Source organism: Cetorhinus maximus, chromosome 1 (assembly GCF_964194155.1).
Source record: "Cetorhinus maximus chromosome 1, sCetMax3.hap1.1, whole genome shotgun sequence".
Taxonomy (NCBI): Eukaryota; Metazoa; Chordata; class Chondrichthyes; order Lamniformes; family Cetorhinidae; genus Cetorhinus; species Cetorhinus maximus.
In genome coordinates, this window is record NC_135879.1 from 49223902 (window position 1) to 49242100 (window position 18199).

At 46.1% G+C, this 18199-nt stretch overlaps 1 protein-coding gene across 2 annotated transcripts in view; it reads left to right on the forward strand.

Moving 5' to 3' along the window:
• Positions 1 to 18199, forward strand: part of LOC144679839 (uncharacterized) — a 219366-nt gene that overhangs the window by 148836 nt on the left and 52331 nt on the right. For both annotated transcript variants that reach the window (XM_078540682.1, XM_078540692.1), the window contains one exon: positions 676 to 837. In XM_078540682.1, the coding sequence (XP_078396808.1) occupies positions 676 to 837 (162 nt within the window). The remainder of the gene's footprint in view (positions 1 to 675; positions 838 to 18199) is intronic.

An 18199-nucleotide genomic window follows, 5' to 3' on the forward strand; every position in this document is an offset into this window, starting at 1 on the left:
GGTTTGTAGCCTTGCAGGTTACCGCACTTCAGATGCAGATCCAGGTACCGAATAGTATATAATATGAATGCAGCATTGAAGAAGGCAGCTCACCACTATATTATCAAGGGCAATTGAGGAGGGGAAAAAAATGCTGGCCTTGTCGATGATGTTCACATCCTATGAATGACTAAGGAAAATCATCTCTCTCTCACACTCTTGTTAGACAAAAAATATGCATCAAACCTTGTTCCAATGCTTCCATAGTCAAATAGTTCTTCGTACATTATCAAAGTTAAAGATAAAGGGCGAGGAATAAAAACAGAAAATGCTATAAATATCCAGCAGACCAGCCAGCATCTGTGGATAGAGAAATAGTTAACATTTCAGCTCAATGACCTTTTGTTAGATAAGGCTGCTGCCATACAAGCTGCCATGAAAATGCACCCAGCACAAGTTTTGTCCTCAAAGGGAAAAGACATAAGGGAAAAAAATTGGAAGGTAAATAAATAGAAATGCAGAATCTTATCTGTTTAAGGGCTCCTACTAGGAGCAGTGTTCACAGGGAATGCTGGTTGGGAAATCACGTTTGAAATAATTTGCAACTTTTTAAAAATGTTATTACATTTTTAAAAGTATTCTGTTAAAAATGATGTCTAAATGTTTTAATTGAGCGTTGCTTTGTTTCTTTCAAAGGAGAAGATTGAAAGCAAAAAAGAAGCAAATGCTTCATTTGAGGCCTGGAAGGCAAAGAAGAAAGATGTGCTTAAAGAAATCTCTCGCAAGAAGAAAGAGGAAGAAAAGAAAAAGCAAGCAGAAACAGAGAATGAGGAGCGGAAGGAAGTAGCGAAAAAGGCAGTGAGAAATATTTGTTTAGATACATTATGAAATATATTGGGCAGAATTGTAACTGCCAGGATGGTAGGTGATGGGGGTGGGGGAAGGGTGGGGTGCCGTGGTGGTAGGCAGGTTCAGATGTAGACAGTGGGTTAAATCCCTGAAAAATGCCACTGTGTCAGAAACCCAACATGTTCCTGCTCACTTCAGTTTTTATTGGGACATGTTTGGAGATGTGCAGGAATTTCCTATGGAGCTGTCGGGTCAAAAATTTAAATACATAAATAACCAACCCAGAATCCTGGCTTTAATAGCCAGCACACAGTTTCCTGAGCTATGTGTAACTGGCTAGGGTCAACAAGGTGAGAGAACAGTGGGGAGTCATTGTTCAATGAAACCGACAGGCTAGAAAGCCTTTAGAAAGTGAATCTGCATAGCTGCTGCCTTGGTGAACGGCTTGCGCCCACATAACTTGTTCTGAGCATGTGCTTTCACTGCTTCCCAAGTGGTTCCAACTTTTTCAAAGCCATTTCCCCTACCTTGGACTTTGCCCACTTTGATGCTGTCAGCCTTCAAAGCAGCATGAGAGCAGTTTATGCAACTACACAATAGAGCAATAGTAGTAGGAGGCTCAATAGTGAGAGGTGCAGGCAGGCGCTTCTGCAGCCGTAGATGTGACTCCAGGATGGTGTGTTGCCTCCCTGGTGCCAGGGTCAAGGATGTCACAGAGCAACAGGGCATTCTGAAGGGGGAGGACGAACAGTCAGAGGTTGTGGTTCACATTGGTACCAATGATATAGGTAGAAAGAGGTATGATAAGATAACTTAAAGGCAAAAACTAAGGCATACCAAATTGCAAAGGTCAGTGGCAGGCTGGAAGATTGGGAAACTTTTAAAGATCAACAAAGGGTTACTATGAAAATAATAAAAAGAGCAAAGGTAAGTTATGAAAGAAAACTAGCGCAAAATGTAAAAACTGATAGCAAAAGCTTCTACAAGTATATAAAAGGAAAGAGAGTAGCTAAAGTGAATGTTGGTCCTTTGGAGGATGAGACTGGGGAGTTAATAGTGGGGAACGCAGGAAAATCGCAGAGACGCTTAATCAATATTTTCCCTCAGTTTTCACAGTGGAGGACCACCCCAATATAACAGGTAGTGCAGAGGATATAGAGGAGGAACAATCACCATCACTAGAGAAAAAGCTCTGAGCAAACTATTGGGATTAAAGGGTGACAAGTCCCCATGACCTGATGGCCTACATCCCAGGGTCTTAAAGGAAGTGGCAGCGGAGATACTGGATGCATTAGCTATAATATTCCAAAATTCCCTGGATTCTGGAAAGGTTCCAGTGGATTGGAAAAATGGTAATATAACGCCCTTATTCAAAAAGAGGGGGAGGCAGAAAGTAGGAAACTATAGACCAGTTAGTTTAACATCTGTCGTTAGGAAATTGTTGGAATCCATTACTATGGAAGTAGTAATGGGGCATTTGGAAAGTCAAAATGCAATCCATCAGAGTCAGCATGGTTTCACGAAGAGTAAATCGTGTTTGACTAATTTGCTAGAGTTCTTTGAAGATGTAACAAGCAAAGTGGATAATGGGGATCCTGTAGATGTAGTATATCTGGACTTCCAGAAGGCCTTTGATAAGGTGCCACACAAAAGATTAATACACAAGATAAGATCACGTGGAGTTAGGGGTAATACATTAGCTTGGATAGAGGATTGGCTAACCAACATAAAGCAGAGAGTCGGGATAAATGGGTCTTTTTCTGCATGGCAAGCTGTGCCACAGGGTTCGGTCCTTGGGCCCCAACTATTTACAATCTATATTAATGACTTGGATTCAGGGATAGAAGGTACTATAGCTAAATTGCAGATGACACCAAAATAGGTGGGAAAGTAAGTTGCAATGAAGAAATAAGAAATTTACAAATGGATATGGACAGGTTAGGTGAATGGGACAAAATTTGGCAGATGGAGTTTAACGTGGATAAGTGAGGTTATCCATTTTGGTCGGAAGAATAAAAAGGCGACTTATTATTTAAATGGAGAGAAACTTCAGAATGCTTCAGTGCAGAGGGACCTGGATGTCCTTGTGCATGGATCGCTGAAAGCTAGTATGCAGATACAGCAGGTAATAAGGAAGGCAAATGGAATGTTGGCATTTATTGCTAAAGGAATAGAGTGTAAAAATAGAGAAGTGTTGTTGTAACTGTACAAGGCATTGGTGAGACCGCACCTGGAGTACTGTGCACAGTTTTGGTCCCCTTACTTGAGGAACTCGCACTGGAGGCAGTTCTGAGGAGGTTCACTAGATTGATTCCAGAGATGTGGGGCTTGTCTTATGAGGAGAGATTGAGCAGTTTAGGCCTATACTCACTAGAGTTTAGAAGGATGAGAGGAGATCTAATTGAGGTATATAAGATGCTAAAAGGGATGGACAAAGTAGACGTGGAGCGGATGTTTCCCTTTGTGGGGCATTCTAGAACAAGAGGTCATAGTTTTAGGCTAAGGGGTGGTAGATTTAAATCAGAGATGAGAAGGAATTACTTTTCTCAAATGTTCATGAATCTGTGGCATTCACTACCTCAGAGTGCAATGGATGCCAGGACACTGAATAAATTTAAGGAGAAGATAGACAGATTTTTAATTAGTAATGGGTTAAAGGTTATGGGGAGAGGGCAGGAAATTGGAATTGAGGCCAAAATGAGATCAGCCGTGATCGTAATGAATGGCGGGGCAGGCTCGAGGGGCTGAATTGCCTACTCCTGCTCCTAGTTCTTATGTTCTTATGAGGTCCTGCAACAAGAATTTAGGGAGCTAGTAAGCAGATTAAAAGGCAGGACCTCAAAGGTTGTAATCTCTAAATTACTTCCTGTGCCACATGCTAGTGAGTATAGGAATAGGAGGATAGAGAGGATGAATGCGTGGCTGAAGAAATGGTGCAGGAGGGAGGGCTTTAGTTTCCTGAATCGCTGGTCTGTTCCTGTTTCTGGCGAAGGTGGGGCTTGTACAAGTCAGACGGGTTGCATCTGAACCAGAACAGGACTAACATCCTTGCGGGGAGGTTTGCTAGTGCTGTTGGAGGGGGTTTAAGCTAATTTGGCAGGGGGATGGGATACAGAGTGGAAGTACAGTAGATGCACAGCCAAATATAGAAGAGAAACTAATTCAGTCTGGAAGGCAGAGCAAATATAGTCCTGTTAAGGCACAAGGGAATAACACAAGGCTGGATTGCATCTATTTTAACACGAGGAGTCTTACAAGTAAGGCAGATGAATTGAGGGTGTTGATTAACACATGGGAATATGATTTTGTTGCTATCACAGAGACAGAGACATGGTTGAGGGAAGGGCAGGACTGGCAGCTCAATATTCCAGGGTATAGAATCTTCAGGCATGACGGGTGGGGTGCGGGGTGGGGGTGGGAGGGTGTAAAAGAGGAGGTGGCATTGCACTATTGATCAAGGAGTCAATTACTACAGTAAGGAAGGATGGTATCTTAGAAGGCCCCTCAAATGAGGGTGAAACGTAAAAACAGAAAGGAGGTAATCACTTTGCTGGGAGTGTACTATAGGCCTCTAAACAGTCAGGAGAAGATAGAGGAGCAGATATGTAGGCAAATCTCAGAGAAGTGTAAAAATAATAGAGTAATAATAGTAGGGTAATTGGGTAATATTCCCCAATGTTAACTAGGGCAGTCTTAGTGTGAAAGGCTTAGAGGGGGTGGAATTCTTAAAATGCATCTAGGAGAGCTTTTTGAGCCAGCACGTAGAAAGTCCTACAAGAGCAGGGGCGGTACTGGACCAAATCTTAGGGAATGAAGCCAGGTAAGTGGTAGAAGTGTCAGTGGGGGAGCATTTCGGGGATAGTGACCATAACTCTGTAAAATTTAGTTATGGAAAAGCACAAAGATGAACTGGAAATAAAGGTCCTGAATTGGGGGAAGGCCAATTTCAATATGATAAGACAGGATCTGGCCGAAGTGGACTGGGAGCAGCTACTTGTAGTAAAGTCTACATCAGACCAGTGGGCGTCATTCAAAAAGGAAATAGTGAGACCTCAGGGCCAACATGTTCCCGTAAAGGTAAAGGATAGGACCAACAAGTCCAGGTAACCCTGAATGTCAAGGGATATAAAGGATTGGATAAGGAATTGAAAGAAGGCTTATGGCAGATACAGAGGGCTGCAAATAGTGGAACACCTAGAGGAGTATAGGAAGTGTAGGGGGGTACTTAAAAAAGTAATTAGGAGAGCGAAGAGAGGGCATGAAAAAACACTGGCGGGCAAGATAAAGGAAAATCCCAAGGCATTTTATAAATATATTAAGGGCAAGAGGATAACCAGGGAAAGAGTAAGGCCCATTAGGGACCAAAGTGGCAATCTGTTTGTGGAGCTGGAGGATGTAGGTGAGGTTTTGAATGATTACTTTTCATCTGTTCACTATGGAGAAGGATGATGTAGGTGTAGAAATCAGGGAGGGGGACTGTGATATACTTGAACAAATTACCGTTGAAAGAGAGGAGGTATTAGTGGTTTTAGCGGGCTTAAAAGTGAATAAATCTCCAGGCCCAGATGAGATGTATCCCAGGCTGCTATGTGAGGTGAGGGAGGAGATTGCAGGGGCTCTGACATTAATTTTCAAATCTTCTCTGGCCACAGGAGAGGTGCCAGAGGACTGGAGGACAGCGAATGTGGTGCCATTATTCAAGAAGGATATTAGTGATAAACCAGGTAATTGGAGACCAGTGAATCTTAACATCAGTGGTAGGGAAACTATTGGAGAAAATTCTGAGGCAAAGGATTAATCTCCACTTGGAGAATCAGGGATTAATCAGGGATAGTCAGTTTGGCTTTGTCAGAGGGAGATCATGTCTAACAAATTTGATTGAATTTTTCGACGAGGTGACCAGTTGCGCAGATGAGGGTAGTGCAGTTGATATAGTCTACGTAAGGCTTTTGGCAAGGTGCCACATGGGAGAATGGTCAAGAAGGTAAGAGCCATGGGATCCAGGGAAATTTGGCAAATTGGATCCAAAATTGGCTTAGTGGCAGGAGGCAGAGGGTGATGGTCGAAGGTTCTTTTTGCGATTGGAAGTCTGTGACAAGTGGTGTATTGCAGGGATCGGTGCTGGGACCGTTGCTGTTTGCAGTGTGCATTAATGATTTAGATGTAAATATAGGAGGTATGATTAGTAAGTTTGCAGATGACACGAAAATTGGTGGTGTCGTTAATAGTGAGGAGGAAAGCTTTAAATTACAGGACAATATAGATGGGCTAGTAAGATGGGCAGTGCAGTGGCAAATGGAATTTAATCCTGAGAAGTGTGAGGTGATGCATTTTGGGAGGACCAACACAGCAAGGGAATACACAATGAATGGTAGGATCCTAGGAAGTACAGAGGATCAGAACAACCTTGGTGTACATGCCCTCAGGTCCCTGGAGACAGCAGCACAGGTAGATAAGGCGGTTAAGAAGGCATCTGGGATACTTGCCTCTATTAGCTGAGGCATAGAGTACAAGAGCAGGGAGGTTATGTTGGAGCTGTATAAAATGCGGGTTAGGCCACAGCTGGAGTACTCTGTGTAGTTCTGGTCGCCACACTATAGGATGTGATTGCACTGGAGAGGGTGCAAAGGAGATTTACCAAGATGTTGCCTGGGGCTGGAGCGTTTCAGCTATGAAGAGAGAGTGGATAGGCTAGGGTTGTTTTCCTTAGAGCAGAGAAGGTTGAGGGGGGACCTGATAGAGGTATACAAAATTATGAGGGGCATAGATAGGGTAAATAGGAAGAAACTTTTCCCCTTAGCGGAGGTATCAATAACCAGGGGGCATAGATTTAAGGTAAGGGGCAGGAGGTTTAGAGGGGATTTGAGGAAAAATCTTCTCACCCAGAGGGCGGTTGGAAGCTGGAACACACTGTCTGAGGGGGTGATAGAGGCAGGAACCCTCACAACCTTTAAGAAGTATTTAGATGAGCACTTGAAATGCCATACAGGGCTATGGGCCAAGTGCTGGAAAATGGGATTAGGATAGGTGCTTGATGCCCAGCATGGACATGATAGGCCGAAGGGCCTATTTCTGTGCTGTATAACTTTATGTCTCTATGACCTTGATGAGGAGCAAGAGGAGCGGTCACACCACTAGCAACAGCAGCTGCCTTCTCCATCACTAGATGACACAGGACAGAGCTTGATGGAGGTTATAGCTGCAGCACAAGGCTTTCTTTGACAAGGAACAGCAGTGCCTGAGGAGGCTCAGGCTTTCAAGGCATGTTATTGCTAACATCTGCAGCAACCTAGAACAATACATTCTTCTAAATGGCAAAATGGACATTCTTTGCTCATGGACATCAAAGTCACCACAATGCTGAATTTCTTTGCCACAGGCTTCTTCCAGGGTCCTGCTCGTTACATCTGCAGGATTTCATGATCAGCTTCCCATAGGTGTCAGCTCATAGCACCCTCACCTTTGAATCAGAGGGTTGTGGGTTCATGTCCCACTCCCGGAAACCAAGAACTGTGATTGTACTCGAAAGAGTTGCAATCTGTGACTGTTGATAACTCGAAGGAGTTTCCTATAGGTGTCAGCTGTGGCTCAGTTCATAGCACCCTCGCCTTTGAATCAGAAGGTTGTGGGTTCATGTCCCACTCCCGGAAACCAAGAACTGTGATTGTACTCAAGAGAGTTGCAATCTGTGACTGTTGATAACTCGAAAGAGTTTCCCATATGTGTGCCTCCCAGGCGACTGGTGCCATGTGTACAAAAGTCACCATTTTGTCACTAATGAGACCAGAGATTCCTCACATTTGCTGTGGTGGTTGGATTCCCACAGGTGCAGGACATCATTGACACTAGGCAATCAAGGTGCCCCCAGATCATCCAAGAGTATTTATTAAAAGGGATTTTACTTCATTAATGTTTAGCTGGTTTATGAGCTCTAGAAGGTTTTCATGCATGTCTGTGCAAGATATCCTGAAAGCTACCACAATGCCTTCATTCTTTGCCTGTCACAGGCTTTTTGTACCTCCAAGCAGAATCAGTGTTGATTCTTTGGATAAATCTCTAAGAATATGACTGATGACACCTGTGAGGATTCCTACCACTGATGGCAGGTAGGGAGAAACTGTTCCCATTGGCAGAACAGTCAAAAACCAGAGGACACTAATATAAGGTGAATGTCAAAAGAGCCAAAAGCTGAAATGAGGAAAATCTTTTTGCATAGCAAGTGGTTCAAGATCTAAAATGCACTACCTGAGACTGTGGAAGGTTCAACTGTGGCTTTCAAAAGGTGGCTTTCAAAAATGTGCCGATCAGGTCACGCGGCCTTCCATCAAGTGAGTGCGAAATGACTTTAAAATGAAACTCACAATGCTATACGAGAATAAAGCGAAACAACATAAAAGAGGACAATGTAAAATGGAAACTTACTGTATTGGGTTGCTGAAGAAGCAGTTCAGGTGCCTGGGCAAAGGAGGAGGCATTCTTCAGCTGTACCAGCAAGGGATTGCTATACCATAACTAGGGGGCATAGATGAGGAAGAATTTCTTCTTTCAACGGATCGTTAGTCATTGGAATTCTCTTCCACGGAGGCTGGGTAACTGAATATATTCAAGGCTGAGTTAGATAGATTTGTGATTGACAAAGGAGTTTATAGGGTTGTGGGGGACAAGCGTGAAAGTGGAGTTAAAGCCACAATCAGGTCCATAATCTTATTGAATGATGGAGCAGGCTCGATGGGCTGAACGGCCTACTCCTCCTATTTCTTATGATCTTACCTTGCACAACATCGCACTGCAGAGAGGACTGGAGCCACAAGAGGAACAAGGTGAGGTGCTCTCCCCACCTCAGAGGAAGAGGGTGCTCAGTTTGGATTCCAACAAGAGCACTCAGTTCCAGACCTCATAGACTCCATGGACCAAAATTAATATGAGCTGAATTCCAGAGGTGGGGTGAGGTGACAGTGACTGCCCTTGACATCAAGGCAGCATTTAACCAAGTGCAACACCAAGGAATCCTAGTGAAACTGAAGTCAATGGGATTAAAGGAGAAAACTCTCCGCCAGCTGTTTTCATACCTGGAACAAAGGAACATAGTTGTGACTATTGGAGACTGTCATCTCAACCTTAGGACCTTTTTTCCATCATAAGGTCTGAAATAAGAAGTGAAGAACCAGAGGGCACAGAATTAAGGTAATTGGCAAAAGAAGCAAACGCTCACGACATGAGATAAAACTGTTTCACGCAGCATGTGGTTAGAATCTGAGGGTATGGTGGACGCAGATTCAACCAAAGCATTCAAGAGGAAATTGGATTATTATCTGAAAAGGAAGAATGTGCAGGGCTACGGGAGGAAGGGGAGGGAGTGGCTCTAGGTGAATTGCTCCTTTAAAGAGTCAGCACATACACAACAGGCCAAATGGCCGCCTTCTGTGCTGTAACCATGCTATGATTCTGTTCTATAAATAGAAATGTTTGCTGATGATTCCAACAGAGTTCAGTTTCACTCGCAAATCCTCAGACATTGAAGCAGTCCATGCCTGCAGGAAGTAAGACCTGGACAATATCCAAGCTTGAGCTGATAAGTGGCAAATAACATTCGTACCACATAAGTGCCAGGCAATGACCATCCAACAAGGAAGAACCTAGTCAGACTTGCCAGACATTCAATGGCATTACCTTCACTGAATCCCCCACTATCAACATTCTGGGGGTCACCATTGACTAGAAACTTAACTGACTCAGTCACATAAATACTGTGATAACAAGAAAATGTAAGCCGTTGGGAACTCTGTTGCAAGTATCTCACCTGATTCCTCTAAGCCCGTCCACCATCTACAAAGCACAAGTCACATGTGAAAGAATGCTCCTGACTTGCCTGGATGACTGCAACTTCAACACTCAAGAAGTTCAACACCATCCATGACAAAGCAGCCCACTTGATCATCTGCTATCCACCACCTTGAACAGCCTCTAATCACCCAGAAGACCAAGGGCACATGGGAACACCACCACCTACAAGTTAGTTTCCAAGCCACACTCTATCCTGACTTGAGTTCACTGCCGATGAGTCAAAATCCTGGAACTCCCTCCCTTACAGCATCTACATCACATGAAATTCAGGCGTTCAAGAAGCATTTCACCACCACTCTTCAAGGGCAACCAGGATGGACAATAAATGCTGGCTATTCCATTAATGCCCACATCCCATGAATGAATAAAGAAAGGAGGAGGAGTAGCAGGATGAAAGGGAGCCTGATGCAGCCTGGGTGCCTGCAGCTGATTGCCTGGCTTCCAGAGAAGCCTGCAATAATTTCAACCAGGCATGATTCAGTTAACCTGAATGAGTGAAGCATGTATCAAAAATGAATCCATCATACCCCAATGGCCCCATCACGCCCATATAGATCATTCCCACAGTCAGAAGTCCCTTCATCTCATGCACACCCTTTACTCATCTTCTATTCTGGGCAGACTATTCCCCTGAAGCCCAATGTCTATTGCAATAATCATCAAATATGATGATGAATGGACAATGGAAATTTGAAATAAAGTACATGATAAATTTCTTGCAAAATCTAAATCAACCCACAGATATTTTTATGATCACAGAAGTGGATCCCCTTGTGCAATTAAAAACGTTTTTCCTTTTCTTTTCTAATTATTTTTACATGGAACGCAAAGATAACCCCTGGTTTCTTTTCTCTACTGCAAGCCATGCCCCTATCTCCTCAACCTTCACCTTCGACAAGAGCAAGGAGCTCATCGATTTCTTTATCAGCATCATTGAGACCACCTGATCAGTTGCCTTTGTCACTTTCCTTCCAAACCAAGGCTGACCAAGCCAAACTTCCTCTAAGACTCATCCTGCCCTAGCCTGAATTTCTTTCCTTCTCTAGTCTTTCTCCTACCTCCCTTCATGCCCTCCCCAAGCTTGCCAGTGAGAGCCACCTCCTATTCCCTCAACCCCATTACAACTAATCTTCCTTCCTGGTTGCTATGTTAGCTGATATCATTAATGGTTCTCACTCTTCAGCTTCTGTCTCTTACTTCTTCAAATCTGCCATCATCATCCTCACCTCAAAAAAACACTTGACCCCCTCCGCCCTTACAGACTACCCCATCTCCAACCTCCATTTCCTCTCCAAAGTGCTTGAATGTGCTGTCACCTCAGAAATTCATGCCTATCTTTCCCAGAACTCCATGCTTGAATCCCTCCAGTCAGGTTTCTGCCCTGCCACAGTACCAAAATGGTATTTAAATAAGTCACAAATGTGACTATCCTAGCTTGTCCTTCTTGACCTATCTGCAGCCTTTAACACAGTTGATCACACCATTCTCCTCCAACACTTCTCCATAATCATCCAGTTGGATGGGGCTGCGCTTGCTTGGTTCCATTCTTATTTATTTAATCGTAGCCAGAGAATTTTCATCAATGGTTTATCTTCCTATCTCAACAGTTTCCTCTGGTGTCTGTGAAGGATCTATCTTTGGATTCCTCCAATTTCTCATCTACTAACTGCCCCTTGACAACATGATCTGAAAACACAATGTCAGTTCCAAGTTTATGCTGAAGACACTAAGCTTTACCTCACTATCAGCTTTCTTGACCCCTCCATTATCTCTAAATTGTCAGATGCTTATCTGACATCCAGTAATGGATGAGCAGAAATTTCCTCCAATTGAATACTGGAAAGACTGAAACCATTGGGTGGAATCATCCCAGATTTGCACCAAGTGCGGTAGCAGGTGAGAGAAAGGACATTTTACCCGCTGGTCGCAATGGCGATTTTCACGCCATATTGTCCCATTCCCACCTCATTCATTATGCATTCTGGGAAAACACGCTGGGTCGCTGGAGAGGCACCCTCAGATTTGCCCACCCCACTGTCACCTCAGGCCTTCAGTAAACCACCATAGTTAAAGGCCGCTCCTGCACAGAGCTAGCACTCTTCAAGGGATAGGAAGCTGCTGGGAACTGATGGCTGCCAAAGGGAGGAAACATGCTGCCCCCAGATTTAGCGACACCTCCCTCGAGCATGTACTGGATGCAGTGGAGGCCCGCCGCGATGTCCTCTACCCCCGATCTGAGCAAAAGCCAGCAAGCAAGGTCACCAATCCTGCATGGGAGGCGGTGGAAGAGGTGGTCAGCACCAAAGTCCTGCAAAGGAGGACAGCCACCCAGTGCCGAAAGAGGACAAATGATTTCCTCCGTTCCGCCACTCTCAATTCACACAATCACAAAGCCATTAAATATCCGCAGGGATCTCACTCATTGCCAGTTCAAGGGACATCACCATCCACTCTCTCGCACACACCTTCACTTGCCCTGCGGTTCATGTCCTCATTCCGTCCATGGCACCACTCAGCACCCACATATGCCAGGCATCCTTCTCACCTATCCTGGCAGGCATCCTGCTTACACACTCTCCATCTATCTTCATGCCGGACAAGCTGGCACACAACGAAAGGGAGAGGTCACAGACTGGTGGAAGAATGCCTGAAATCAAAGTCCTCACGGGCTTTGAAAATAGAGTCATTCCTGTGCTGATGGTGAGGTCGGCGGTGCTCAAGCAAGTGAAGATCTAGCAGTGCAACATCCATTAGACAACCATGCTGTGAGTCACTTCCCCTATTCTGCAGTCTCCTGCCATGCATTAATTATCTCTCCTTGCTTTCGTCGGCACATATTTATAATGGGGAACAAAGAAATGGCTGACCAATTAAATACATACTTTGGTTCTGTCTTCACAAAGGAGGACACTAATAACATACCAGAAATGTTGGGGAACACAGGGTTTAGTGAGAGGGAGGAACTGAAAGAAATCAGTATTAGCAGGGAAATGGTGTTGGTGAAATTGATGGGATTGAAGACCGATAAATCCCCAGGGCCTGATAATCTACATCCCAGAGTACTTAAGGAAGTGGCCCTAGAAATAGTGGAAGAATTGGTGGTCATCTTCTGAGATTCTATAGACTCTGAAACAGTTCCTACAGATTGGAGGGTAGCTAATGTAACCCCACTATTTAAAAAGGGAGGCAGAGAGAAAAGAAGGGAATTATAGACCAGTCAGCCTGACGTCGGTAGTGGGGAAAATTCTAGAGTCCATTATAAAAGATTTAATAGCTGAGCGTGTGGAAAACAGTGGCAGAATCGGATAGAGTCAGCATGGATTTATGAAAGGGAAATCATGCTTGACAAATCTACTGGAATTTTTCGAGGATGTAACTGGTAGAGTTGATGAGGGGGAGCCAGTGGGTGTGGTTTATTTGGACTTTCAGAAGGCTTTTGACAAAGTCCCACATAAGAGATTGGCATGTAAAATTAAAGCGCATGGGATTTGGGGCAGTGTATTGAGATGGATAGAAAACTGATTGGCAGACAGGAAACAAAGAGTAGGAATAAATGGGTCATTTTCCGAATGGCAGGCAGTGACTAGTGGGGTACCGCAGGGATCGGTGCTGGGACCCCAGTTATTCACAATATATATTAATGATTTAGATGAGGGAATTAAATGTAATACCTCCAAATTTGCAGATGACACAAAGCTGGGTGGGGGGGGTGAGCTGTGAGGAGGATGCAGAGATGCTTCAGTGTGATTTGAACAAGCTGAGTGAGTAGGCAAATGCATTTCAGATGCAGTATAATGTAAATAAATGTGAGGTTATCCATTTTGGTAGCAAAAACAGGAAGGCAGATTATTATCTGAATGGCTATAAATTGAGAGAGAGGAATGTGCAACGAGACCTGGGTGTCCTTGTACACCAGTCACTGAAGGGAAGAATGTAGGTGCAGCAGGCGGTAAAGAAGGCAAAAGGTATGTTGGCCTTCATAGCCAGAGGATTTGAGTACAGGAGCAGGGATGTCTTGCTGCAATTGTACAGGGCTTGGTGAGACCACACCTGGAATATTGTGTGCAGTTTTAGTCTCCTTATCTGAGGAAGGATATACTTGCTATAGAGGGAGTGCAGCAAATGTTTACCCGACTGATACCTGGGATGGCGGGACTGACATATGAGGAGAGATTGAGTGGATTAGGATTATATTCGCTGGAGTTCAGAAGAATGAGGGGGGATCTCATAGAAACTATAAAATTCTAACAGGGCTAGACAGGGTAGATGCAGAAAGGATGTTCCCGATGGTGGGGGAGTCCAGAACCAGGGGTCACAGTCTGAGGATATGGGGTAGACCATTTAGGACTGAGATGAGGAGAAATTTCTTCACCCAGAGAGTGGTGAGCCTGTGGAATTCGTTAGCACAGAAAGTAGTTGAGACCAAAACATTGTATGTTTTCAAGAAGGAGTTAGATACAGCTCTTGGAGCGAAAGGGATCAAAGGATATGGGGAGAAAGCGGGAGCAGGCTATTGAGGTGAATGATCAGCCATGATCATAATGAATGGCGGAGCAGGCTCAAAGGGCCAAATGGCCTACTCCTGCTGCTAGTTTCTATGTTTCTATATGGGAAACAGCCAAAGGGATCTACGACCCAGGTCCTCGACCCAAGCCCCAAAGAAACCTCAGAAGAATCTGATGACACCCTAATTGAAAACCTATCACAGCGCTCACCCACACCCTCCACCAGCACAGAGACACACACCTCGGTGGGACCTAACTTTAGAGTAGCCTCGGGGTCACAATCTGGTGAGCACATCTGATCTGATCCACAGAGGGCAGACTTCCTCGGTTTCCGGCATTCAACGGACTGCTGGCGACCAGAAATCTGCTGAACCTGAGTCAGGTGAAGAGCCTCTGGATTCAGTCATATCTCAGTTGCTGGAGCTGTGAAGGCAAGCTTAGGATCATCAGGAAGGGACGTGCACTGCACTCCTCAGATTGCAAGGCACGATGGAGGAGTCCTTCCACCTTCATAGCGCCAGCATGCCAACGCACTGAGGTTGCAACACTGGTAGGATGGCATCCACCATGAAGACTTTGGTCCAAGACATCAGTCCTGCACTGCTATGCGGGCTGAACTCCATCGCTGATGCCATAGTTGGTCTCCCCAACAGTGTCAACATGAGAGGGGTGCGGGGCAGCTTGATCTCACTCCAGCTTCCTCTTCTCTTCAAAGAGTCAGCTAGGGGTCCTCTGGCACCCATTAGGAGGGGGATCAGCCAATGCACATCCCGGGGCCATCCACCCAGGTGACTATGGGAGTGTCCGGCCCATCCTCTTCCAGTGACCCCAGCAGCTCCAGTTCCACAGGCCGAAGAGGGTGCCACTGCCACACAGCAGGACCCTGAAAGCAGGACGGAGCCCTCCACGTCTCGGCTCTAGAGGACACCCATTAAGGTCATCACAGACAGTCAGCAGGCAGCCTCCACCTCTGCTGTTGATGTCCGGAAAGCGCCATGACAGTTCAGGCGCAGCCACATTGACGTGCTTGGAGTCGGGCCTCTAGCTTACTGCCCACTCAAGCAACACAGAGGTATGGAAATGCCACCAAATGCTCCAAATCTTTTCACTCTTTGGGCACAGACTGCAAACTAATGAGCGTTTTAGTGGACTGCAGAACAGTTGGACAAGTTGTCCAATCTCCTTGCGAAAGCTGGCCATGGAGAAATCACTGAGGGAGGTGCTCACAGCCCCTTGAAATGTCATCATTCAGGTTTGGACCAGTCTGCTCCAGGGTTCAAGCTAATAGCACAGCCTTGCAGTGCGGGTTAGGAGAATGCCTGTGCCTGAGCTTAGAGCACAGCATGCAGTCCAGTGGGCAAAGCTGCCGCCAATTAGCAGGGTTAGGAAGGTTAAGAAGATGTAACTCTTTCGAGTCAAAACAAATAATCTAAATTAGCAAATCATGGGACAAATTAAAAGGCAGCCCCTTAAAGGGAAACTGCAAAAACAAAAGACAAAATTTAAAGGAAACTTACAAACATTAAACCAAAATGGGATTAAGAGGGTCAATAAAATACCCCAATCCCCATGGTGCCCACCGAGCACGGAAGGCCTCACTGGTGCCAGTGGGCACCGTGTGCTTCCTTTCTAGGGACACCTGGCCGCAAATGTAGCCGCAGAAGAGGGGCAGACAACTCCCTTGATCGCCGTTGCCTGGACCTGTTAATGGCCAACTTGGCCAGCCCCAGGTTCATGAGGAGGTCCTCCTTCCTTCCCGTCCCGCTCTGCACCAGGTGCCCGTAGATCAGAAAGTTCTACGGGCACAGATGTTAATCACTTGTACGTAATGTTCATGATTTTAAGACTCCCAAGAATCTCTCCCTGCCTATGGCTCCTTACTCTGATGGGCAGTGTTCATGTCACTCAGATTTGAAACCTTGATCCCTGCACAAGATAAAGGCAGGTGTCTCAGTCCAGGGCCTCTTCCCTGTGCTTTGTGCAACCTTCCCAGCACACTGATGGTGCGCCTTCACAGTCACTGGACACAGTGATGCCTGCACCTTGATGGGGCTTACCGTTGCTGCCAGAATGTCCTGGGACGGCGGCACAGAGTTCTGTCATTCTGTGTGCTGTCAGCATCTCTGAGGTGCAGCTGGTCCCCCATCTCATCAGCATCTGAGTCAGTGACAGTGGTCCTGAAGGGTTCAGCTCGCGAAGGATGCCATAAGATCAGGAGAAGTTAAAAAGTTTCCCCTCTGCATCTCCATGATATGATCCTGTTCACAGAGTGCAATTGATCTGTCATCAGCCAGACAGGAGTCAGAGATTCACATAAGCTATGGAGTGTCCCCACTGCATGTCGTCATCATCCCCATGGAATGTAGGGATTATGTGCATCCACTGTGTCTCCATGACAGGAGCATTCTCACAGAGGGTATGTGTGCTGCCATCAGCCAGACAGGAATCAAACATTCACAGATGCAATGTGAGGATCTATGGTCTCTCCTCACTGCATGTCATTATCATCCTCCACAAATCTAGCAGCTATGAGGGCCTCCCAAGCGTGCCTCCCTCATCTGGCCAGTGCGATGGCCTCATCATCGTCATCCTCACCTTCGAGGACATCCTCGCCCTCATCCCCGTTGGCGTCCTCCTCATTGGAGATGACGTGCAGCTCCTCCATCTCCTTCTCAGCCAGCTCGTCTCCCCATTGCAGCACCAGGTCGTGAAGGGTGCGGCAGGCGACAATGGTGCTTGACACCCTCTGTGAACTATATTGCAGAGCTCCACCAGACCAAACCAGACCAGGCACCAGAACCTCATTTTCAACATTCCAATGGTTTGCTCCACCAAAGTGTAAAGTGCGATGGCATTGTACCTTCTCTCTGCTGCAGTCTGAGGCAGCTGTACGGGCGTCATCAACCACGTCCTCTGCGGGTAGCCCTTGTCCCCGAGAAGCCAACCCTGCAGCCTCTCTGGACCCTGGAAGACGTCAGGGATCTGAGACCTACTAAGAATATAGGAGTCATGGGCGCTCCCTGGGAACATGTGCAGCCCTGTAGGATGTGTTTGTGGTGGATGCATTTGAACATTCAGTGAGTGGAAGCCCTTGCGGTTGGCGTAGTTGCCACGGAGATCTGAGTGCCACATGAGTGCAGTTGATGGCACCCTAGACCTGTGGGAAAGCTGAGATCTGGGCAAATCCCAGCGCTCTTGCATCCTGGCTTTCTTGATCTCAGGTGAAATGTACAAAGCTGTGTGCCTTCACGAATACGGCGTCCGTGACCTCCTGATGCATTTGTGTATGGAGGCTTGCAATATCCCACAGAGGTCACCTGTGGAGCCCTGAAAGGACCCACTGGCATAATAATTGAATGCCACAGACTCTTTCACGGCCACTGGAAGTGGATGCCCTCCACGTCCTTGTGGTGCCAAATCCTGTAGCAGGAAATATGTGACGGACCAATTCCCTGGATATGCTCAGTCTTCAGCAACACTGCTTCATGGTCATCTGCAGAAATGACAAGTTCTGTCTATAGACCCTAAGTCTAGCTAGGCGCTGGCCTGTGACGGCTCGCTGTGGCTCTTCAGCGGCGTGTGCAGGAGTCCCACACACCCCTTCTTCAGGGTTCTGCTCCTTCCTCTGCCCAGCCAGGCACCTCCATCACTCTCTTCTTCTTTGTCTTCACTCCCTATAAGCCATGAGACATACAGCTAGGTCACCAGGCTCCATGCTCCTGATGTACTCCTCCTGCAGGATGAAAGAGAGAGACACGTGGGTTAGCATGGATGTGCTAAGAACCTCTCTTGGTTAAGTCTGAAGGCCCCTTAGCATAACCTGGAGAGTGCAGGACACCACTTGGATGGCCAGAGTTGAGTGTGCTGCATGGCTGCCCGAAACCCCACCCATCTCCGATCCACTCCACCTGACGGATTGGGAGCAGCTTTGCCCATTGGACTGCATGCTGTGCTCTCAGCTCAGGCGCAGGCATTCTCCTAACCTGCAGTGCAAGGCTGCACTGTTAGCTTGAACCATGAGG